Source organism: Seriola lalandi, unplaced genomic scaffold (genome assembly GCF_002814215.2).
Source record: "Seriola lalandi dorsalis isolate HSWRI2012SDOR001 ecotype SW California unplaced genomic scaffold, Sedor1 jcf7180002054866, whole genome shotgun sequence".
In the NCBI taxonomy this organism is placed as follows: domain Eukaryota; kingdom Metazoa; phylum Chordata; class Actinopteri; order Carangiformes; family Carangidae; genus Seriola; species Seriola lalandi.
The window spans coordinates 861,336-887,618 of NW_019525419.1; the positions used below are offsets into that span (position 1 = coordinate 861,336).

The following is a 26,283-nucleotide window of genomic DNA, read 5'->3' on the forward strand; positions in this document are numbered from 1 at the left end:
GTTGTTTATCCCTATATTTTCTCATGATAACCCTCATAGAGCGTGACCATAGCAAGAGGCGTACAGCAACAGGTTACATGTACAGAAGAAAAGTGAACGTTTTCAGTTTGCTTTTGAAAAATGGACGCTGTTGTGATAGATCGTGGTTCATCTGGCAGTTTGTTCCACAGAGTAGGACCAAAGCAACTGAAACCACCCTCACCAGGTCTCTTATTCTAGTTTGAAAACTATTATATATTTCTGATACTTTAATTCCTTATTCTGCACCTAGACCCCTGAGGTCCTCAGCTCAAGTGAAAGGGCCATCATGCTTTTACTGTTTTAGCTGCACCACTGTGGAATAAACTCTCCCTCAGTAGTTCAGCTGAGCCTGGGCCATATTTTAAAAAGCCTTTAAAACCCTACAGTACTTGTATAGTTTTTTATTAAAACGTATCACTCCAGTTGTTTTATGTTGTTATTTTTGTTTTATTTCTACATTTCTGACCAATCCCTGAAATTCTTATTTTATGTAATGGTGTTATTATGATGACCTGAGAGATCTTGGTTAACTAAATCAAGGTGGTGTCTGTAAAGTTACAGTCTTTACCAGTGCAAAATTCCCTCTTTGTGTTACTCTCACTTCACTACAGCTCAGCAAGGAAACACTGCCTGGGGAAACGCAGAGATGGGAAATCATTCAGATTGACAGTCTTTACCTCCATGGCCAGTACATGAATGATATGTACTTCTTCAACGTGCATGTGGACATGTGAGTATTGTTTTATCAACTTTTTTAAGACAGACAAAAAAAATCGTATTTTATCGTTAAGTTATGACAGCTGATGGACGGTTGTCCATCCTCTGGCTACTTGACACCACGACAGAAGCCGTTCTGACAGATGTGCGTCCGAACTCGTTCAGCACCGCGGACAGCTCCGTTTGCGCCTCGCCTCTCTCTGTCACCATCTAGCCGCTTCCCTGACTGCTGTGACAGTAAAGCCTTTACCATGTTATACTGAGAGCATGCAACAGCATCGAGCAGCGACACACACACACACACACCACACTGCCAGCTGACTGCAGGCTCTGCATGCAGCACCCATTCTCAATATTTCTGCCTGGTAATACAAAACCAGGCATATTCTGCTAAATTATTAAATAGCAGACTGCAAGGCACAGGCTGTATGGCATGAGGTAATCGTTCCAGCCCTGTTCACTTTATGCTTCTCTATGGGCCAACAAGTGGAAATGTGCTTTGTCAAATAGATATCAAGAGTGTGATTGTTCCTCTCATGGTTTCTTTTAAATGCTGACACTTTATGGACATCCAACTTGGAGGGAAGGTAATCAGTCAGAGTTGATCATATGAACCATAGTGACGCTCGGGCTTTATCTAAGCAAAAGATAATGTTTGACAGGCCTATGGATCTGTTTGGGTGACGTAGCAGTAAAAGTGATTTCTGATTATGCAGGGTGGTTATGGCAACATTGACAAAGTCGATCTATTGGGTCCACAGCGGATTAAAATGATCGACCATGTGAGCTGGATTTAAACACCTTTCTCCATCTCCATAGTCCTATTCTTGTAATATCCTAACACCCTTAAGGAGTGATCGATCCGCTGCAACCTGTGCGCATAGCAGGGAATGGACCGATATTCAGTCGAAGGCGGTGTTTTGGCTGTACAGTGACGTTTTAAGGCAGGTCTTGGTCAAACCTACCAATGATACAAGTCGGTCCTATTCTGCTGGGACTGATCGCAATGAACGGGTGTCGGAGCTCTGCACGGCAAAGGAGCAACCACTGCGAGACGAGGCGATCAAGGGGATGCGGCATCGGTACGCGGGAGCTGTCCATCAGCACCAAATCCCCGACGAAAAGCAAGGAAGCAGCAAGCAGAGCCGAGACCCAGACGCTCCAGTTTTCAGCTTGCCGCCCCCGCCCTCTTCTCACCACCGAGACCGCACTTCGACCACCGCCGCTCACCGCCAGAGCCTCCAGGAGCTCCCCTGTCTGAGCCAGCCCACTCGGAGACCTGTTCACAGCGGCGACCCTCTACCTCTGGCGAGCTACGACACCGCCCAGCGACCTTCACACCGAGGCTGTGAACCCAACACCGGGCAGCCGGCGCACCTGCAGCAGGATCCCTGGGCCCCGGTCGGCTCTCAGCAGCAGCCGCCGCCGCCGCAGTCACAGAAGCAGCCTGTTTTTCCAAGCTGCCACTGCAGTTTTTCCGAACAGGAGGCGAGCCTTCCTCAAAATCAGCACCATCCTGTCGATTCTCTCCCACCGCAGCCCTCCCCACCTTTTCCGCCGCCTATACTACCACCGCCACCAACGTCGTCCTCCTCCTCTCTGCTGTTTTCCCGGGAATCTAAAAGGGGGGATCGTCTCCGAAGGAGTGCCAATAATTACCAACAGGCAAGCATCGTGGAACGCTGCAGGGGAGGAGGAGGAGCAGGAGGGCACCGAGACCACAGGCAGTTGTTGCAGCAACAGCAGCAGCAGCAGCAGCAGCAGCAGCAGCAGCAACAGCATCAACAGCACAGTCATTTAAGACTCCAACAGAGGGACCCCTCCCCTGAAGGAATCCGTGCAAACTCACAGAAAGGGCGCTCTTTAAATGTATGTGAGTCAACCGAGGCTAACAGGAGAGCATTTGAGTCTCAGACTCAGGACCTGCAGCAGCAGCAACAGCAACAGCAGCAACAGCAGATCCCACAATTACGAGCGCAGCAACAGCTTCTGGTGGGGAGCAGCTTGCCTATCAACTACTGCGCCAGCGGCTCAGGAGAGCTATGTAGGACTCACCAGGCTCCACTGCTGCAACAGCAAGAGCAGCAGCAGCGGCAGCAGCAGCAGCAGCAGCAAGGCGCACTGGGGCTCTGTCCCCAGCGTCCGCAGCACTGTGAACAAGACCGCAATAAGTCTGGGAGGATCGCCGCGCAAGGCGATCAGGCGCAGCCAAACAGCCGCGACTCCCGCGTAACCCCCCCGGTAACACAACAGGCATACGCGGGGAACTCGTCTGCGACTGGCAGCAATAGCAGCAAAGACAGCCCCAACTACGGCTCGAGCTATCACCTGTGGCCAGAGAGCCCGCATAAAGGAGAGGAGAGGATACGCATCGACCTCCATAAGGTAGCCTGGATTTTTCACATTTTCTCATGCCATATCTCAGCTAATTAGCCTCCAGTCACAAAAACAAAGTGGCCTAAACGTTTTCACTCAATGACCACGCCTGTCATATGATTTTGATAAAACACATTCGCCTATGTGTATATTGTGCGCGCGCGTGCTGTGTGCGTGTGTGTGTGTGTGTGTGTGTGTGTGTGTGTGTGTGTGTGTGTGTGTGTGTGTGTGAAGGTGGGGTATTTGAATCGTCATTCAATGTTAGGCAGCTTTTCCAAAAAAAAAGCACCGATGTAACTACCATAAATGTGACCCTGCGCGTGATATTTCTCATCTAACCTGCTTGTTTGTTTGATTTGGTCACACAAGCAGGCGCGTGCACGCACGAAAAACGCGATCGCGGAAGCGCACACATACATACACACACGCGCGCGCGCACACACACCTGTTCCATGTTGCAGTGTTGTTTTGGGTAGCCCACTGAAAATATTCAAATGACGCTCCCTGGCAGCTGAATCAGAAACAAAGCGCCTGTTGTTTCCACAGAACAGAGGGGGATCTAAGCGGGGGAATTTTAATACTTTGGCTTCCAGACACCGTTTCTGACATAATGGTTATAGCTTTATATCATTAGGCCTGTACCTGTCAGTGTGAGCAGTTGCTGCCTGGTGTTCAACATACTTCCAAACTCACTTTCTACAGTCGCATGTGCAATATGTTCTGCTCGGAGAGCTGTGTTGCACATAACAGTCCTTTCTAATGGATTCTCATAATATTCATACACTAAAAATAGAACCAAAGACATTTCGTGGCAATAAAACCTATAAAGGGCTTTTTTTTTTTTTTTTTTTTTACATCTGATCAAAGACATGACAACAGGAAACTGGAGAGGATAAGCTCGTTGATTTTAATGACAGATAAAGTGACAACATGGATGGAAACATCTTATGAGGACATGATGTCAAGTAAATTAAGGTTGCAAAATGAGTTAAAATATCCCTGCAGAAAATGAAATCATAGGTTAAATAAAAGTGTGGTAACAAGTGGGAAAGTGTGTGTGTGTGTGTGTGTGTTAAAAAGGAGAAAGAAAGACGACCTTTAAAGCAGTTTGAATCAAATGATGAAAAATCTATCTCTAATCATTAAAAGATGTAGATTTTCTGGCAGTGTGCATGTTACCATCCACTGATCCTCCCTGTATCTGACAGAAAACTGAGTGTAAGTGATCTTGGAAAGTGGTTGTGAGCATGAAAGATCATCGTCATGTACATTTGTTCAATATTTTGTTGATGAGTGAGTGAGTTGAATGGTCTTTGTGGCTGCTCAGAGTGGGAGAACAAATTGTTTTTGGTACACTTTGGATCTTAAAGAGAAAGATAAACCAGACAGAGCTAAATCAAACAGCGAGGTGTTAAAATGCATTGTCGCTGGATCTTGCTCACAAGAGGATATTTTATTTTTATTTGTTTTACAATGTGCCACCAGTCATCTCCCCTGAGAAATCCGGTTGTCCTATCATGACTAAATATTGGTCACACAGATGTTCATTATGGTTGTGAAATTTATTTCTTAGTTTTAATTGATGATCATCCGTTTAGTCCCCACCATTGTTTTTGTTTTTCCTCCCCTGGCGTTTACTGGAGGTGAAGTTTTAATATCGAGAGAGAGAGAGAGAGAGAGAGAGAGAGAGAGAGAGAGAGGAAAGAACAGGAGCCACTGATGAGGGTGCAGCATCTAAATAAAAGCACCAGACTCCTTTTTAAAATGCTGCCGCTGTTTTCAGGGGCTGAGCTGGCACCAGTAGCAAAAGGTGGTACAGCGAACCACCTTGACATGACTGTTCTGAACTTGGCTCGATTTTGGAGCATCAGCAGAACAGAACAGCGAAATGACCAAATGACTGAAGGGAAAGTAAACTTTTTTTTTTTTTTCTTGAAGTTGCCACTATTGTGAAAATCACAAGGTGTTTGGTGAGAAGGAGGCGGTGCAGAATCCAGATGTATATATCTGAAATATAGAAACCACTTGGTCTCCAATATTATATCCAACCATTTACCACTATAAAATGTTGTTTCTCAAGAACACAAGGATGTTGTGACACTACTATTTTTATATACTATTGAATGAAAGCCCATATTGTACTAATTATAGTGTCAAACCTCATTACAAAGACTCTTTGATAGGTCGAAAAATAGTCCAAGTGAACACTCATTATTGTTTAAAGCAGCAGGGATTTTAACAAGCTGTAGGACTGTGTCGTCTTTTAAATCCATTCTGACTATGCTACTGGAAGAATTCTTTGTATTTCCCAAACTGATGTGATGGCTAAAGTGAAACTAAAAGCTTGGAAATGATCTGAGATGTCAGCTTGCAGCAGGAAACTTATAACGTAAAACAACTTGACTACTAGAAATGATCAAAACGGCAGTATGACTTGTTTTATAATTATCTTCTCTTGTTTGCAGATTCTTAGCATTTAATACCCTCTGTAAACTACTACTATGGTTTACAGCGGGACCACTGTACACAGCTATTTATTACACAAGTATGACATAATCCCCTTTCAATCATGAGACTGGAAATCTGAAGGAACAAAAAAATCTTAGAAGTGCTCCCATGACAGACTCTGCCTAAGTATCAAACCTTTTCCACTTGTTCAGATCCAACCATGCCAAGTATTTTGATACGGCTAGACATGCTTATCTATTCACGGATATTTGCGGGATCGTGGTTACATCTTATTGGCTCGCCCTTAATGAGACGGCCTCTACCCCCACTCCCATTGGAAATCCCTTAAACAAAACACTTGTGACAGAACAAGCCTGATAAAGTGTATACGATTACAGTATCCCACAGCACATCCTGAAACTCTATAGCTAGCCCACTGAACTGATGGCGGGTAGTACGATATTGTGTCCTGCCTCAATAACATTGTGCTTTGAAAGGTGCATTGCTGCTTCTATTGTGATAGGCTGTGTAAGTACTCTAATGCCTGCCACTTACTGCTATGGTGATATCCCCTGCAGGGTCACTGTAGTACATAAACACTGGTGGATTTGCTCTTGTTTAACAAGGCTGATTTTTAAGGATACACACACGTCGTGTTAAGCAAAAAACTGTGATTAATCACTTCCTGTTTGTCAGATTCAATGCCACACAAGGCCTGAGATGAAGGTTACAATGAGAACGCGAGAATTGCCCCAGTATTAGGAAGTGCACTTTCTTTTTTACATTTAAGCCGGTTCGCAATTTCAAAAATTACATTAATATGACTTTTATCACTTGCTGGACAATGCAGGTGATTTGTGGGAGCCCAAGCCTGATGAATCCTTCCTAGTGCATTGTGGGTGACCAATATTTTAGCAGTACAGCTAAAAACTCATTTATTATTGATTAATCTGGTGATTTGTTGTACAAATAAAGAATTAGGTTGACACCTATTTAAATTAGATGGATTGAAATGTTTTTCTTTCATCAACTAATTTTGAAGATTATACTGTTTTTAAATTTTTAGATGGTTTGTTTTTATTAATCCAACCATTCAAACCCATGAAATATTTGTGGTTTTCAATTATCTACTTTAGAGAAAAGCTTTAACCAGTGAATTTATTTTTCCTCCAAAAGGATTCATCAATTATCAAAACTGTTGACAATAAAAGTCGATTGATTAGTTGATTAATTGTTTCAGCATTACAAATTTTAAAAGAAAACAACTCAGCAGGCACGACACAACAGAAAATGTTATGTCGTGTTATGTTATGTCATGATTAGCTTTCAATTGATTATTTTTGCTAAATCAATCAATCATTTGCCTTATAAAATGTCAGAAAACAGTGAATAATATCCGTCACAATTTCCGTAAGCCTACAAAGATGCCTTGAAATAACTTTTTTTTGTCCAATTAGAATCTCAAATCCCCCAAGTAATGACTTTTACTATCACATAAGACAAGAAAAGCAACAAATCCTTACAATTGAGAAGCTGCAACTTGAGAATGTTTGATATTTCTGTCTGGAAAAGGTCTTAAATGATTAAGTTATTTCTGATGCTGTAATATGATTTAAAGTATAACAAATGCCTGGTGCTTAATATTCACTATTTACTAGTTATTATTTACTAGTTATTATTTATTATTTATTATTTATTATTTACTAGAATTATTTGTTTCATAATTCAAATGGAAGAAATCAGATCAAGGGTTAAAGGCGAAAAGAATAAATAGGAATATTCATAGCCTGGTGCCACTGCTTCCTTCTGCTGTCACATCACCCATGTTTGTTGGGTGCACTGGGCCTGTAAGCTGCTCTACTGTAGCTGTAACTGAGTGTGTTTGTGTGTGTGTGTGTATGTGTGTGTGTGTGTGCGCGTGCATGTACGTGTGTGTCAGACAAGTGCCAGCCCACCTTTCTGGAGAACATAAGGTTGTATGTGTCATTGCAGAATGGATGGCTCGAAAGAGGAGGAAAGCTATTACAGTAAAGCCTTTTGTGCAGCTCCTGCCAAACTGCAGTCCAACACGCGTATAATCACCCTATATGATCTAGGAAAGGTCAACCCAGTATATATCAAAGTGGCACTTGCAACCAACTTAGTGTCTCTTTGACGCTGTCTGGAGGATTTAGCGTGGTCGTGTTTAGTGGTGGTTGTGTGTGAAAGCTTTGAAGAGTAGAGTGTGAATGATTTTTTTCCCCCCAGAAACATGAACAGCAGCTTAAGTGACGGGCAAATCAAACACTTCTTCTTCCTTTTTAAAAAAATAAAAAAATAAAAAAATAAAAAAAAATAGTTTGGAATATTTGCTGCTTTCCTTTTTGGTGCTTAGTTTTTCTTATAATTAAGATCATTTATTTTGAGTGACTCCTACCAGAGCGCTTGTATTTTCTCTTGCTTTCCTCCTGTTTAAATTGAGGAAAACGCTGAGGTAATTGGGTTGCCGGCTCTCTTTAAAAACTAGTTCATCTTATCAGTTGCGTGTTTGTGTTGGCTCCGTTATAGCACTGAGGTAACGCTGAATGCTGGAGCTTGGAACAATTGATGTCGACAGATCTGCTTACGGCATTATGATTTACAGGCAGGCTTGTGCCAGCAGGAACATTATGTCGATGTAAACTTTCTCTATCAGTCCACTCTGCGCTGTTCTTACAGGGCCTCCGTTTGTTTTTCTCTCATTAGGCGTCCATGTTTCCACTGCCTCCTGCATTAAAGTCCGTGAAGGGCAGCCAACACCTTGAAAGTAAACACACACCCCGCTGAACAATTAAATGTCAGACAAGGGGCAGATCCTAGTTTGCAACCTCTTTCTATGACGAAGGAGTGGCACTGCTGTAGATCTCTGATAACGCTCACTATTGTATGAGGAGTGGTAGGTGTGAGCTGTGGGAGACTCTTAGTTTCAGCTGCAGCCGGCAACACACACGCAGTAAGTATGAACATGCAGCTCTTTTAAAAATTGATTGCTGTTTTCCCTATTTTTTTATTTTATTTTATTTGTTCGTACGCTGTGTTTAAGTGCAAGGCTGCGCTCCGGCTCTGAAATAGATTTGTGTTACCATGTGTGTTGCTATGGAGAGATCAGCCTGGTATTGTGTAGCAGTCTCTCTCAGGGGTATTGAGTTTGGTCAAGGAATCATGTGCAGAACAAGATTATCTTTTGGATTTACGATTCATTTCACACTTGCCTTTAACACACGTACAGTAGGGGCTTGCACACATGTCCACGTCACACACACACACACACACACAGACACATACTGTAGGGCAGCCCACACAAACACTGATGTTACTGTAAGTGGTGTTCCAATACTGCTCCACTTGATATAGTTCATTCGCTTTGCGTTTCATTTGAGTGAGCCTGCACAAGGAGAGGTGTATTGAATTACTTGCAGTCCAGTTGAATACAAAGAGTGGAAAGAAAGAGTGTTCGGGGCGGGGGGGGGGGGGGGGGGGGTTTCCTCAGTCGCCATGAGCCTCGTTGCTTACTTACTCCACGGATAGAGTCACAGCATGGCAGATGTTTTCGCTCTGCCAGCAGTCGATGCAATTTGTAACTTGACTGCTCGACCTCTCACGATGTTTTCCTTTTCTAATGTGTGTTGTAACTTACAATCTTTTTTTTTTTTTTACTCTGTAGCATGCCAAGTCCCCACCACGGCTCTTAGCTTAATAAATGGCCGCAGTTCATTTATATGGTAATTCCTGTGAGATTCTAGCCAAGGGATGTCAGGCATATAATGTATCACCGCAATGCATATGCCTTATGGCTAATTAGGTTATTGATCTGAGGCTGTTCCTGCGTTAGGGCATGATCACAACACAAAAGAGTATGAGAGTATGAGTAATGCAGCTGTAAGCAGATATTTGTCATTCATTACAAAGCTGGAGAGATTCAGATGTACAGTGATGGCTTCATACTGTATGTGTGTGAATATACGTGTCTTTCTAGCTACCTTACAATACTGTCGACGTGTGAGCTCATTGAATCATTTCAATATTGCCTGCTGGCTGTTTTCAAATGTTTGTTAAACACAGTGTTCGGTGGGAGAGCAGAGTGCATTAACGAGATGTGAGAGATGTGTGATTTCATCATACTTTGCTCACACAGTCGACCAACGCTTCGCTTGCAGCCTGCCCTTGAAAATGTAAGTTGGAGAGCTTCTCCTGCCATTGTGAAATTCCATACTGAGAGTGTTTGGTTTGCGTGTGTGTGTGTGTGTGTGTGTGTGTGTGTGTGTGTGTGTGTGTGTGTGTGTGTGTGTGCGCTCTTGTCGTGCATGTGAATACATGTGTGTATATTCATAATGAGTCCCCTGCTCTGCCTGTGCTCTCTCATTGGATCCCCCCCCCCCTCCTTCTCATCAGGTCTTTATGCCTTCAGGTCAGAGTTTGACTGCTGATCCCCTGAGCTGCTGCACTACTTAATTTACAGCACATGATACACAACCATTCCCCTGTAAAACTCAATCACAGCCTCTTCTGTCCACTGATAAATATTCAGTGAAGAACAAAAAGCCTGAGCTGATCCGTCAGATCTACCCTGCCTTCAGCAGTTTATAGAGAATCTGAGTATTATTTGTTACCTTGATCCAAACAAAACATGTTCTGTCTGGGAATAAAAACATGAGCCCAGCCTCTAATCTGGAGGCCTTCGTGTACGTATGTGTATGTATGTGTATCTAATATATGTAAATTACTATGTGTGAGTCTTCATCAGCAGCCATAGTGGCTCTTCTCCACCACACAAGCTTTACACATTGAAACAGAAGACGAGTTGAATGAAGCTGCCCCCCCCCCTACCCCCACCCCACCCGTTCGTTACCTCAAATCACCTAGCTGGAGAATATGAAACAGCCTTCATGAATACCACAGTTGTGGGTCTGTGGAGGTTGACTGGAGGCGATGTAAGCTGCAGAAAAACATCTGCTCCATGGGGCCTTTTTTTTTTTTTTTTTTTTTTTTTTTTTTTTTTTTGAATGCATGCGTACGTTCGTCTGCGTGTGTTTTATGTGTTTGTGCACATTTGTTTTGTACCTGTGTTTATGTGTAAAGGCAAAAAGGGTGAGTGAGTGAGTGGATGAGTGGGAGGATGGCTTTAGTATATCATTATCATGTGGATGCCACGGCCTTGCCTTCAGATGGCAAAGGCCACATTAACTCTATTGCAGCTTGTAGTCATGTGGAAGACCTTCCTCCTCAGGAATCCTCCACTGTATTGCTGCACTGAAGTCGTCTCCAAGAACAATTTCCTGTTTTTGAGCCACAGCATCTGGTCTCCATGCTTAATTATGCATCTGCAGTCGTGTTTACAAAGAGGGTGAACTGTACCGTACGTGGTAATGGGTGTGCGTGTGTTTCCAGTACTGTTTGGGAAGTGAATGGATTAAAGCGTCGGTTTTATAACAATATATGAATGCAATTTTTATTTATCAGATTTGGTTCCTGAGTGTCCACACAATGCTGACATGCTGACATGGAAAAAAAAAAAAAATGTAGTGCCTGTTTTCCTCCCTCAATCCATCTCCCTGTGTTTTTCTCTGGTTTTCGTTCAGGGTTTCTATGGTGTTTGGCTCTCTGCGTGTTGTAGTTCCTATACAGCTGCGCCAGCGTCCATTATCGGCCTCCCTCTGACTGTTAACCCCTTAATAGGCCACCGGTCTGCACACTTCCCCTTTTGTCACTGCCGTTTTCTCTTTAACCCTTTCACGAACAAAGCTGCTTCCCATCTCTCTCCCTTCTCTTTCTTTGAGAGTCCATTTTCGATCACTCACTCGTTTCCGCTCCCCAGCCACCGCTTCTTCTCTGACTGGAAAAAAAAGCTTTTTTTAAATAGAATCAATTTACATTAAAGGGCCCAAGGGGCATTAGAAAACTGCAGCACTTAATTTCATAACCAAAAAAAAAAAAAAAAAAAAAAAATCGCATAGGGAAGCTGTTGCTGGAGGCTGTTAGCACAATTCCCAGAACTTTTATCATGTGAGACGTAATAGACTTGCATGAAAGACAGCTCCTCTTGACTGTAGTACAGTACAGTGTGGGGTCTGGTTATGGTTCACCTACCTGAAAACAAGATTACTTGCAGTGCAGTAAAGTACAGTAGGTATGTGTGTGTGTGTGTTTGTGTGTGTGTCTTAATTTCTTTCTGGAAACCTCTGTGGGTGAATACAAATGTGCTGCTTTTCCAACTGGCCTCTGTTTCACTTCACCAGAGAAAAAGGGGGGTTCAGAGCCAGATAAGGATATTCAATTAGCTTGCGTCCATGGAAGACCGCTGCACCAGTCAGAGCATGCTGGAGCCGAGTGACATATGGTAAGGGCTCTCTGTTAGAGTGGAGGAGCAATGAAACCTGATATCTTCTCATTTCATCTTGTCACTGTTTCAGTAATTTTCCCATTGGAATGTCAAACACATACTGTCTGCCTCAGTAGATATCATTTTTTCCCCCTTTTCTCAACGGGAACGTCTCGTCTTAGAGACGAAAATGGAAGATAACTAGAATACAGGGAATCAAACCGAATGGTTTTGAGATTAAGACTATTTGAGTATAAACCGTTTTTTAAATTTTTTTATATTAGTGTTTATTTTCCACAGGAAACTTATTAAAACCAATCATTGGTATTTAAAATTGATATATTCTCCTTAAGACACTGGTGAAATGCCACAAAATGAGAATTCCTGTGATTCCCCATCACTCTCTCTTTCCCTCCCTTTCTTGTCCTCTAGCTTCTCCTGTTGGCTCGTGTCCTCCTCCCGTCATAAATCTCAAGCAGGACGTTTCCAGGCAACTCTCCAGTCAATCTTTACTGAGTTTGTTGCACTATCGATCTGTCCTGTGCTATAGGTTGTCCTGGCTTCTCTCTCCGCTATTGATGTTTTTGCCTCGGGGATAGAAAGAAACAGCCTCAGCCTAAATTTACCAAGGGCTCGTTTTCAAATGACTTACAATCGCCTCACAGTGAAAATAGAAGTTGTCAGGCGGTGGCATTTATACATTGATGCTGTTGTTGGTTCTCCCAGTAGTGGCTGCAGCTTGATAGGAGGTAAAGATTGTGGGATTGTGGTGTGGCTTGTGGAGCACTTAAGGGGGATAATCTCTGTGAGGAATATATGGCCACTGTGGTGCTGTTGGGATGTCAAATAGCCGCCAGGGGAACAGTCGCCTAATGAAGATGGTTTAGTCTTCAGGGTCCACATGGACTAAACTATATTTCAAGCTTTTTGTTGTTTGCTGTGTTTGATGTTTTCAGTGTGTTCTGTGCGTCTCGTATCCCTAACCCACATGCATCACCGGCCGTTTTGATTAGTTGGAAAAAGGACATGGTTATGAGAGGCCATTTAGGGTCATAATTCACAGGCCTGTTTGTTCTCGCGCAGGATCATAATGTTACGTAATGTTACACTGTACTCTCCTACACACACTACTGTACCCTCTTACATGTGCAATCACAGCCAATTTTTTCTAACACATAACTATACTTATCTTAGACTCTGCCATAAAGTGTACATATGAGAGGATAATTGTACATGTGAATGTTAATGGACGGTGTGTACGTGACGTTACTCTGCACTGAAGTGGCTACAGTCTCACTCTATCACAGGCTGCTACTATTTCTCACACACTTTTATAGGTCTTTGTCCTTTAACACACATAATTACACATAACCTGTCTTTTACATACACAATTACTCTTTGTCACACAATAGGTTTATCATCCTCACACACAGTTATAGTGTCTCATTCGTGCACTACTATCTTTTCATGTGCACTGCCATTCTTTCTCACACACACTTGTTTTGTTTCACATACTCTGCACAATATCATAATACTATTCTATAAACTCGCATAGAGCAGCAGTGTGTTCATTCACGTACACTGTTATTCTCCTATATACTCCAGCATACGTCGTGATTTCTCTCGTCCAGACGATACATTAAACCTCTCTTCCAATCCTGTCATGTCCGTCCAGTGCAGACAACACTGTTAAGTTTCGACTCTGCACAAGCCGTAGGGAAGGGAGTTATGGGGGACGATTGGGTATAAAAGTCTTTAATACCGGACGCCTGGGTTTGTATCCTGTTTAATGCTTCAAGTCAAGAGTGATTTCTTTTTTTTTTTTTTTTTTAAGTATATTTTTTGGGGCTTTTATGCCTTTAATGGACAGCACAGTGGAGAGTGACAGGAAACAGGGAGGCAGAGAGAGGGGGAATGACATGAAGCGAAAGGCCGTCCGATGCGGGATTCGAACCGGGGCCAACTGCAGCGAGGACTGTAGCCTCTACACATGGGGCGCCTGCTTAAACCACTACGCTACACGACGCCCCGAAGAGTGATTTCTTAATCTCCTACCCATGTAGTTGAGCTACTTAGATTTAACCATAACTTACCATTCTTTACTTAACGTAACCATTTGTTATGGTCTCCAAGCAATATGCTTAAAACTCTTGAAACTTTTAAAATCGTAGTCACACTATACAGTATGTCAGGAAAGGAAAAACTTCAAAGAAAGTTGGCAGAGAATATTAACTTTTTGTTGTAATGCTGCTGAAAAATGTAATTCAGGCAGCCTTACATGTCACTGAAAACATATCTAGTAAGTGCACATTATTATACATACAGTATATGTATGTTTTTTGCAGAAATGATATTTGTCTTTCATAAACTACTATAGAGGTTATAATGGTACATTGGTGGAGAGAGTCATGCATTAATTTCAAGTTTGATGGGTCTATTCCTGAGCTCCTCCTGTTCACGTGTCAGTGTTTTTAAGCAAGACACAAACATATGTAAGTCACTTTGGTCAAATGCAGATCAGAGGTGCCTGACAGCGAGTATGATTTCTGGCCTGAACCTCTTCTCATACATCTGAGTTTGTGTGGGAATTTGTCAAGCACAGGGTCTGCCTCTTCATGACGGGGGTTATCAGCACAAATCTGGCATCAATCAAGCAATCAGCCATAATGGGAGTCTATGGAGACGAATGGGGCAATACTGTTGATTAGCAAAAATAAAGAGGATGCTTTAGAGAGCTGATTAGTGCAACGCTGTAATGCTCGTCTAGTCCCATTTCCACGTACAATGTCAAACCTCAAGGAGGAGGTTTTATGGAGGCATTCGCATGTCAACATCAACACTGAGAATATCAGATCGGAGTTATTCAACCTATAGTTATAAAACTATTCACCTATCTAACCTGGAATAGGCTGTTTTTAAATTAGATCACAAGTAAAGAACAGTTTGATATTTTCAAGGATCTTGTTGGATTTTTAAGTTCTCTGTTCTTTCCTTCTGTACCAAAAAAAGTACTTACACCGATCATTTGTTCTTTAGATTTAAAGAATTGCCATTTTCTCCCATTTTCTTGCTGTGTAAAAATAGATATTATAAAAAAAACCGATTTGAAATAACAAGAGCACAGTGAAGCAAGAGATTTCAGGAATTTGAACGTAAGTCCCCACAGAAATGAAACTAAAACTGCAAATGCTTCATGATTAAACCAACAGTAACAGCGGCCTAATCAGAATAAAAATCCATCGTATAACTGCCTTTTGTTAGAAAAGCTGATTCCAAAGGAAGTTTAAATACATTTTTAACTGAGTGGTTATTTCTTCTCTTTTTCCTTTTTTTCCCCCCTGAACATCAACACTCACTGCTCATGCTCACACACCCAAGCTATGCCTAAGATGCTCTCCTAGGTTTACTGTACATTACTGGTCATTTTACAAGTCATAAGTCTTTGGCTGGGCAACCATCTTTTGTTAAGTGACATTTACTGGTTTCCAGAATATTCTGCAGCGGTGAGTGCTGCCTTCACTTTCTTCAATCAATAACCGCATTTTTAATAATACTGTTGCTTCATTAGAAAGTACGGCACTAATTGTATATAATATATATTTATGTATTTCAAAGCCCTTCTTTCTCATTGTTGTAAGTCAGGGATTTTCAAAGTCTGACACTGCGCACAACACCCCTCATCGGCCGTGGATGTAAACAGGAAATATACCGTACACTGTCCAAGCAGACTCCATGGCAACAACACTTAACAACATATTTACACTGTTACAAATTGGCACCATTAATAACATTTAGTAGTTCCTGTTTGCAATATACCCATGAATTTTCAGACAGCTGTCACTGCACTAAGTTAAAATGAGGATGAAAAGCTGATTTGCGGACGTGTATTGGTGATGGACATCAGAGATACTGATATCCTTGGGAAGTGAAAGTCACGTTGAATGTAAAAATATCTGTATCTGTAAAATTGACTCCCAAGAAGGTGTAAGGATTGTGATTGCATGTAACTGTACAATATTTACACTTTACTATACTATAATCACATTGCTATAGTGTGTATACTAGTATTTAATAGCAGATTCACACATCATCAAGGTCAAGGATCAACCCATCCTTTATGGCCCTGATCTACAAATCAAGTTTCTAACAACCCCCTCCTTTAATTTGCTGGAAATTAAAATTGCTCCTAATGAGGCAGGGGTGTCCCACAGGGAAAGTATCCCCCCCCCTTCAGTTCTAACCCCAATCTCCCCAGGACCTAGTTTATGAGACACACACTCACACAAGCACACATGGAGTAACCTTGTTGGGTCCTAATTATAATAGTATTGTGTCTCTGTTGAACACAGTATGTTATTAGTCCTAACAATAACACATTCCCACAGGCATGTACCTGTGTCCTTTTTCCCCATGGAGCTTTTGTCTTGTTTTTGACTGCTTTTATTTTTCTAAATCACTAATTGAAGAATAACAGGAAAAGTTAGTGAGGCTGAGCTTTTTCTATAGAAGCCAAAAACTACCATCATTTTTAACTGCTGCTTGTGTGGAGAGTGAATGTTCAGACAGTGATTCTGATACAGAATTTGTATATCATCCTATATTATTATATTTTTCCCAGCCAGCTGTTGTATGTAGCCACCACCCTGCGGTTTTCATGCATTATTTACTTGTTTTGAAAGGCGACTTCTTTTAGAATCCTCTGTTTTAATCTTATTTTCACATAATAGTGTGATTTTCCTCTCTCTGTTTTATGACTGTATTTTTTACCACTGTGTAAATACACAAAAGCCAAACTAATTATGACCACATCGTGTTTTAGATGATTCATAGTATGAATGAATGTGATCTTTAAATGGTGCCAGCACTAAACTAAACAGTAAGAGAATCTTGTCTTTTTTTCTGCTGTGAGTTAATGCCATCGTCCCATATTTCTCTAGTCTAGTTCTTTTCCTCAGTAAAGGTTATAACATCCCTTAGGCGACTGCAGTGCTGAACTTGATTTTTTTTTTTTTTTGTTCATAATGTTCTCACAATTTATTGTGTGTAGATTTTATGGTTGCCTTTTATTCTCTTGCTGAGTTGCTGGGTTGGATCTTCACCGTGGGGATTTAATTGAGGCCACTAGTAATTGACACTATATAGCTTCTACCACTCTCTGCCACTTGCAACTAATTGTCCTCACTAAATGACAGTGTGCATTTAAGATATCTGATGGTGGTGGTCTTGAAAGTTTTACCACTAAAGTTATGAAATATGTATCTTGCATTACAGATGTTTTATTTGTTCCAGATCTTTGGCACTCACACAAAGTCATTTCAAGACCACCCTCGAGCACGCCAATAACAAGAATCATCAATTCAAAGCACTGGACTTTGTCAACAGAAGTTGGGGTTTTTGTCCTGTGTCCCTCCTGTGTAAAATTAGGTTATCCAGACACTTGGTTAAGCTTAGGGGAAAGATTGTGGTTTTGAAAAAGTCATTGTGGCCCATCTTGTGCTTCCAGCCAGTGTTGACATTTTCAGCATGTAACCAAGACAGTGAACTTTCAGATACCTTAACCAAGTGCTGACCTTAATATAACCATCTTATATAAATAGAATGAGAATATAAAACAAAAAGGTAATTTATAGGCTGGACCACAACAGCAGGGCCATCCCTATAATGGCAAATGTCCCTTACTGACTGACTGAGTGATCATATTTTCACCATTGGTCAGCTGAATCCCACATGACTGGACTGTGTATGGGTGGCAACTGTGGGCTCAGGGCTCATTTTATTTTATTTTATGATTTTATTTCTGACTCACTACGTCAATATTTATAACACAAGCGTATTTTGGGTTGAGATGTGAGCTTTACTATATTGTTATTATCTTCACTGTGGCAGCGTTAGTGATGTTACACACTGTAGATGTAGATGTAGTAGGTGTGTGTGTGTGTGAGTGAGTGTGTGTGTAAGAGTTTGAATAAATGTATGAAGTGAAAAATAAGACTGTGCACACTCTTCAATGTGCTTTTCATGTGTTTCAACACACATATTCCAGTCTTGTCCCAGTGCACATCGTGCAGCTGTCCACACACTCACCAACCTTACCAGACGTGTGAAGTCAGTGCGAGAATATTCTGGGAAAACTCTTTGAATAGCGGCTGCCTCTTCAATCCCTGGGAATGTTGTGTCTTTGTGAAATGCAGCGACTTCAACTTACCCCTCAGAAGCTGCCTTCATTTAACAGCAGAGATGTAAGGACATGAAGTATACGGCAATAAGAGTGGGCACACACAGACTCAACTGCAGGAAATAGCATTTAGATAAAGATGACAAATTTTGATTTATAGTGGTATGACACGATTTGAACACCCGTGGTATTCATTTCTGAACACTTGATGCTCTAACAAGATTCTTCATTAAATATATATTGTTTATTTCCATCATCGCAGCACACAGACGGAGTACGCTGATGGAGGATTGTCCTGTATGAATGTGGGGCTGCAGCCTCTGGTTTTCCTCTGTCCTTACCAGCGCTGAGTAATGATCCACATGCTGGTCAGGGATGGACGGAGGAGCCCTGTTGCCTGCTGGCCTGTCAGAGAAATGTGACAGCGTCTAGTGTGCAGGGACAAACTGGAGAGTATAGCCTGCAGCTCTCAATCACTCCAGGGGCTGGCAGAGACACCCACAGGGAGCTGTCTTCCCTCTCTTTCATTTATCTCTTTCTATTTCGCTCCCTCTATCTTTCATGTTCCCTCAATTTTTAGATTTCTGCCTTATTTTGTCGCTTTTCCCTCTTCTTTTTTCTCTGTTGTGATCCTCCTTTCATGTCAGCCTTGTCGGCATCTGTCCCCTTTTCACAGATCTTACACATACACGTGGATCCTCTCAAACAATTCCTCCTCGTGCTTGTTTCGTTGTTGCACACTGTCTGCGTCAATATCCGACCTAATCCAATGCCTGGCTGAGGCTCAGCTTGTTCAACTAGCACACATATGCACACATCCTCCCACCCACCCACATACACACACACACACACACACACACACGCATAATTAAACAGACTGGCATCCACATGCTCAACTCACAAACACACACACACACACACACACACAGAATTGAAAACATTTGATTTTATAAAGCACAATTCCATTTTTAGGGTATATAAGCCTTCAAGACTGCAGCACTGTAGCCCTATACAAGACTAAAGAATGAGGATTTTCTATTAGATTTGAGCTGGCTGGAGAGAGACAGAGAGAGAGAGAGAGAGAAAGAAGAGTGAGGCAGAGAGTTGCCTTCATTTAAACTGTTCTGCACTGAGGCTTTTCAATTTGATTATGAGGCTCCATTTCATAGAGCCTGGATGCTGCGTGCCATTCAGAATGAAATTGAGCCGTTGGTCGACTGGCCGGGCAGCCTCCCCGTGTCTCCTCGGCGGGGGCATCAGAGGACAACAAGGGCAACGCTGGCCCACGGTGCCCTTGCACTGTTTAGTCGGGTTGCAGGGGAAATGTGAAAAGAGACGGGAGCTTGGCTGGATAAGTGGGTGAGAGTATGGAAGTGATTGAGTGGTTTGAGGTTTTGGAACAGGATGTGAGAACTCCTGCTGTAAAGTGTGTGAAGGACTCTTCAGTCTTACACAGGAAAAAGTCAGACACGCGTCCCTCGATATTCTCTCTCTTTATTTTGTGTCTATTTTGTGTAGTAGTGTTCAGAAACATAATGCGTCAGTGTTCACACAAACTGACTGACGGAACATTTGCCCATATTTGGGTCGGTCCTGACCTGGTTCAGTGACGAATGATCACCAGAAACAGGTAACTAAAGCTGAGGATGTAACAGCAGCCCTGCACCCTCGGTTTCCATCATCAATCCTGTTCATTTACGTTATTGGAGCAACACTTCCCAGGGTGTTCTCCTTTTACATCTCAGGCTCCTACTTTGTCCCATGGTGTCACAACATAGCTATATTACTCTGATTTATGGCCATGTAATTGGTCACTGGAAACCAAACTAGGGGAATACATTTTGTGTCTCATTATTCAGATTTTAGGCTCAAACATTTTAGTGGCTTCTGGTTTTAATATTTAAGAGAGGAGCCCTAAACCAGATTACGATTACATGGGTTCAGTGAGAGCCTCGACTTTGCATCAGGGTGGATTTATGCTTAACTGAGGCCTGTCAGTCATCTGTTGTACAGTCACACTTGCTCAGAGGTCAGAGGTCATGCCGATCTGATGAATCCACATCTTGACTGTATCATGAGACAAAATGTAAATGATGTGAAATTTACAAATTAGACATAAAATGGTACAACTGCACTCAAAAAAGTGAGGGATAGGTGAGTCAGAGAGGCCACGTCTGGCACTAGAACATCTTATAAACAAAGAGAAACGGTTGAACACAGCTCAGTCTGACAATGATCTTGGGATATAACTACAGTACACAGTTTGTGAGAGACCGGTCACACACGATGGCTTTAACTTTAATTTTAGGGTTGGTGGTTCGGTTTTGAGCAGGGTGCTGCACCCCAAATTGCTCCTGATGTCTGTGTGTGGTAAGACAACAGTAGGACAAACAGTAAAAATACACTTATACTCTTGCACAAAACAGTATAAGCAACATTTTCTACAAACATGCACAACCTTTGTTTGAGGTAGTTGTCTTGATTGTTTCTCAGATATTATAGTCCAGGAGCCATATTTGCATATCAAGCATCTCAGAACCACTCTGAAAGTTTGACTGAGACTAAAAATACTACAGTTTTTTTACTTCCTACACAAAAGCAGGAAATTCTCTTTTGAGAATGAATGACATCATGTTGTGACACTCAGATCCAAAGGAATAATCATATTTTGTAGTTACTCAGTACCAGTTCGCTGTGGATTCAACACATTCAAAAGACTGACTGGCAGCTCAACTGTAGATCTTTATACAGGAAATAAGCATAGATACTTTAGAAACATTCACCAAAACTTATTGAAGTATCCGACTAAAATAATCTACGCAGATGATTTCAGTCCAACAATATTTCAACACTATCTTATGCTGCTCAGCCTGTACGTGTTTTGGCTACAATAACAATATTTTTTCTGGATAATTTTGCTATAGTCAGTAATTCTGTCATAGTCTGTGCACATCTGTGCTTCATGTTCAGTCATATTTTGATGCTGATATTGAGTTTTCATGATTGTGAGCTGTTCCTGGTGCTGGGAAAATCCAAGATATCTATAATTTACATTGAAACTTTTTTAATTTTGTGTGACAGTGAAATAACAATGTAGCAAAAATACTTATGTAGTGAAATATACATGTAGTGACTGATTCTCGTTGCATCTCTTGCTCTTACTGCAGTAAGTAATAAATTGAAATAGTTCACGTTTTGCACAATGTACAAAATGAGTCAAAAGACACTGAGTGTCTTTAAGGAACTTGCTGGTATCTTAATTGTTGAACTTAGATCAAATTTTCGAAATTCAGCACTCTTTGTTCTGTTTTTATCCTCTTATAGAGAACAGAATCTGGACAACTATTGCCATATCAGTATCTTTTTCTGCAGTATTTCCTGTCATTCAAACCAAAAGTTCACTCACTACACGTCTTCAAAAGTGTAGAAGGGTCCTAATGGCACAGATTAAAAAGCAATTTAATACAGAAAAGGGGATTAGAAACACTATGGGCTGCACTAATCCCTAACCTTTAGTCCTGTTCTCATGGAGCCACAATATGCGCAAGACGATAGCATCACAGGACCGGAGTTAGTAAATTTCCATTAGGGCCGCCCTTCTTTATTCCCACCAGCACATTTAAAGGCATTAGGCATGCTTTGTCAAGGCTAATAAAAAGGGCCAGCGGTGCTATCACACACCCCCGACTTGTTTCGGAAAAAGCACTGTTCCATGTGAAGTTTTCATAACCCATTATGATAATCTACCCGAGTCTCTGAAGGGCAGGGGATAGACAGGCAGATAGATGCTTCTGGGGTGACTGCTCTACAGCGTCTGCATGGATAGAACATTTTCTGTCTGTGTAACTGGGACAGAAACTCACTCCTATCTGCCGGGAAGAGCAGAAACGATAGACGGCTGAATGTAAGAAGAGAAGAGCGGCCACGGCATCAGGTTGGAAAACAAACATGCAGGTGATTTAAGTAAAAGAAGTTTAAGTATTCTCTCATACATCATTCAAAATTGGAAATTATATACAAAGAGTACAATTTATTGGTTGAACGTTGTATTTTTATGCCAATGTGTTGCCAGTGTGTATGTGTTCTTCAACTTGCCCCGAAGGTGCCCTTATACCCTCAAGAAGATTTACAGTGTACAGTATCCTTTGAGTTTCAAGACAAATGGTTTCCCTTGTTTTTACTCTTAAAATAGTTGTAATCTCACATTTGGTCTCGGTGGCACGCCTGATTTGAGAAGTTTCATGTTTTCTTCCTCTCTGCGCTCGTTTGGGAAACTCGTGGCTCGTCTCTGCAGGGGAAGAGTGTTTCTCTGACGGAAAACAGGGTCATGCCGAACATTAATCATTCATATCTAAATTTGTGCAGCGCAAAGATTCAATTTTCTGCACTTTGTAGGGTCCACTATTGGTTATATGGTTTTATTTATACATCACAGCCCATTTATTATTTATTTGTTTTTGAGTCATCTAGGTTTGATGCCACTTTCTTGAAGGAAAACCTGGTACACACGAAACATAGTGTCCAATAAGGGAAGAACACAAAGGGAGTTCTTGAAAGTCCTAGTTTAACTGTAAAACGGTCTTTTTGTTTAAACACTTAATAACACAGATACAAACAATTCTTAATGAGCAACCACCTCTCTGTCACCAGCTCTCAGTATATGTTGCTCAGGAAAACAGACCTTGAGTATTTGGGACCTTCAGAGAAGAACTGTTGATATTTGTGGGTTCATATTGTAAGTTGGCCACATGTCCTGCTGAGCACTAAATCTGTCTGCTTTTATAACCAAAATTGTTTTGCAAGATCCTTCCCTCTCTTTGCCCTCTCCAGAGCCACACAGATATAACTCCCACATCAATGCTCTATTTAAAGTACACCTGTGTGTGTGTCTCTTCAACCTACTGTCAGTTTTTTTTGTTTGTTTTTACACCCTTTTTGTTGTGATAGTATTGTATTTATCACTATCCTTCCTGTTAACAGGCCACTACCGAGCAGAAGAAGCTGAGCCATGCTGGATCCAAGCCCTCCCTCTCCGAGAGCAGTGGCCGACTCCCTCAGATAGCCATGAACACCTGCAAGTACAATGGCGGAGTGGTGAGACCACTAGTGGGCAGCCTGGCGTCCTCGTCGCGCCGCAACCTCGCGGAGCTCGACTCGGAGACGCAACCCTTGCAGACGCTGCACAGCTCTGGCCTGGAGGTGGTGGTGTCCAAGGGCAACGGTGGCGAAGACCCCAGCAAAGCGTCCAACGAGAGCTTGGTCAGGGAGGGCAGCGGGCGTGGCGGATGCAGGGCGCCGCAAAAGAAGAACAGGGACATTGGCTACAAGCTTGGCCACCGGAGGGCGCTGTTTGAGAAGCGAAAGCGGCTCAGCGACTACGCACTCATCTTCGGGATGTTTGGGATTGTTGTCATGGTGACAGAGACGGAACTGTCATGGGGGGTTTACACTAAGGTAGGTTGGGTATGTGTGTAATGCATGAGTGGGAGCTTTATGTGTTGTCATCGCTATTGTTAATTTTTGAGTTGTGTGGGGTTGGCAGCTGTCAGATTTATGAAGAGTGATTATTAGCACAGACACTGACGTACAATATTTAACAAAGGTGTTGGGAATATTGCACAAATACAAATAAGAAGGAGAGTCATGTGATCTGCACAATGACTAATTGTCAGTTGGATTAAATCTCAGATTTTGCCTTTCAAAATGTTCTATTCAGTAATTTCTTGACAGGGGGGCTGGTTCAGTTACTGGTTGAGAGTTTTCATTATTGGCATCGGATTAAAGTTTAGCCAAAGGATTGCATCCTCTTCTGGTACCGTTGTGGTTGTCTATCATTCCCTTTGAAGCTAGCATCTAAAATCACAACCTCACAGCAGGAGAGGAAAATGAAGAGAGGGATGCTGCAGGATACACACACACATATACATATATATATATATATATATATATATATAGTTCATGTAGAGAGAGAGAAAGACAAGAAGAGATGAAAGCGAGTAGTCAGTCTATAGGAATAAAATATGGGAATGAAGTTCCAGATGTTTCAAAATGCCCTAGAGCATCTTTTACTTTGTGTAGATCAGAGTGCAGATGAGGCAGCAAGGTCTTGGAACAAGTGGGACTCTTGAGCAAGGACACTGGCAGGCTGTTGGATTCAGGGTCATGCTGACCAAGTCACCACCCCTTGACCTTTTATTGTCCTTTTGTGTCAGCCAATGAGGCCTGCTGTGTCAGGGTATATCATTCCCTCACTCAGAGCAGCTTCCACCACAGTATTTACTGGTCTGTTGGGGCTGACATTGCAGTGCACTGCGGTAAATGATAGGTCACAGAACAGGTGGATTTCATCTGTGGAAACAACAGAATTGTAAAGAGAGTAAAAATCTAAAAACTCAAAATGACTGAAATCCTTTAAGGTGGTTTTGCTTGCTTGAGCCTGTTAACTACAAATTGTGTATATTTAAGTACTATTGGTTACTTAGTGCTAACATGTTAGCAAACAGTTGTCTGTTAGCACATGCAGATTAGCAGTAATTTAGAGTTGTTCTTCTGGTAACCAAATGTAAGTCTGATATTGTTTTAGCTCTTTGGTCTTCACCAACTTTGGAGAAATATAACCGAGTCTTATTTTGCTATTTGCTATTTACTAGCTTTGGCTATTTGGAACTTTGGCTTTTCACTATTTTGGCTAACTTTGTCCATTCACCGTCTACTCATTAATTTTGGTCCATGCTAGCAGCTTACCCTGTTTGTTCGCCGGCTAGCCGCAAACATTTGTGCCTCCAGCAGCGTTTGGTTTTGGACAGACACAGATAGTGTACAGGTTATAAGACTGTTGGTGCAGAAAAGTAAGTTGATAAAATTGAAAAGACTGAACCATAGAATAAAGTTGTGGGTCATAAAAACAAAACAATGAGCCGAAAGACACTTCTCACTATTAGCTGACAGTGAGAGTCTGTCACTGCAATTGACCCGCTTCACTTTTCATCTTTATTGTTCAGTTTTACATTATTAATGCTTTTTAAGCAAAACACAAAATGTCATATTTCTTTTCTACCTTTTGCAGCCATTGGTTTCCATTTATTTCACCACGGTTTGAAAATGGACATGTAAAGTCTTAAAATCTAACCTGTGAAACGTAACCCAGGTAGCAAAATGAGACTCCTGGCTCAGCATATGCCTGTTTCCTTGGTCTAAGTCTGTCCCATTCTTCCACATCTGGGCTGATTCCAGCTGTTACCCGCCAGTGTTGGCTGACAGCCAGGAGGGTTTTCTGTGTTTGGTCCACATGTGGAAGCGTCTGACAGTAATGCTGTTTGTGGGCCGGACTTGGGCCAAAGAACAAGCGTATATTGAGCCAGATGAAACAATATGTGGCCAGAATACTAGTGAGTACTTTTTCAAATTTTGCTACCCGTTAAGGACTCTGTTAAGGTTGGGATCAAAAGAACAAGGTCTCACTACGATTGGGCCGATGATGTTGAAGTTGTTTTATAATGCAAAATTGCTTGTTGCTGTGTCAGTGCCTGGTGGTAATCCTATTTCTCTGTTTGCAAACCACCAAAAATTTCAGACAAGCACTTTACTGTAAGGAAAGGGGCTTCCAGAAAGGGCCTTTTTAAATATATCGTATAATGGCCTTTGAGATTTATATTTTGTCACCTTTATTTTGCTGTCAATGTTACAGTATTGTCACATGCTGCTGCAGCTGTGAGAAGGGGCCATTTTCAAAACTCTGGTGCTATTAAAGATGCTTTGACAGCCAACGTTTGAGTCTCCTGCCAAAAAGCTTTTAATTCCTGATCTAGACTGTCAAAAATGTTGTATGTCAGCTGACACCTCAGACGTTAGGGCAAATAATGGCTTTTGGTACGCTGCAGAAAATCGTCAGCATTGATCTGTGTATGTGAGTTGTAGTTTAGGGCTAAAACATGCAGAACCACTGGTAGGCTCCTTCCACAAGGGATCGATTTTTTTTTCCAGTTTCCAGCGTTTGAATTTTCAAATGTGTTTTTGATTGCACGTAGGTGTGTGTGTGTGTGTGTCTGCACAATATAGTAAGTCGGTGTGGTAATCTATAGGATGATTTATGGGGTTTTAAGAAAGTCAATAGGTTTGTCTGTGACTGTTACTGAGTGGAGTGCAGTCCATTCATCAAGCTAACCTCAGCTGAAATGGAAATGACCTCCCATCTCTGAGTGCCCCCCCC

At 41.9% G+C, this 26,283-nt stretch overlaps 1 protein-coding gene across 1 annotated transcript in view; it reads left to right on the top strand.

Moving 5' to 3' along the window:
• Nucleotides 1–1,774: 1,774 nt before the first annotated feature.
• The window catches only part of kcnn1a (potassium intermediate/small conductance calcium-activated channel, subfamily N, member 1a), a 50,895-nt gene continuing 26,386 nt past the window's right edge, over nt 1,775–26,283 (top strand). Inside the window, exons 1-2 of the mRNA XM_023428121.2 lie at nt 1,775–3,123; nt 23,055–23,528. Of these exons, the coding sequence (XP_023283889.2) occupies nt 1,810–3,123; nt 23,055–23,528 (1,788 nt within the window). The 5' untranslated portion in view covers nt 1,775–1,809. The remainder of the gene's footprint in view (nt 3,124–23,054; nt 23,529–26,283) is intronic.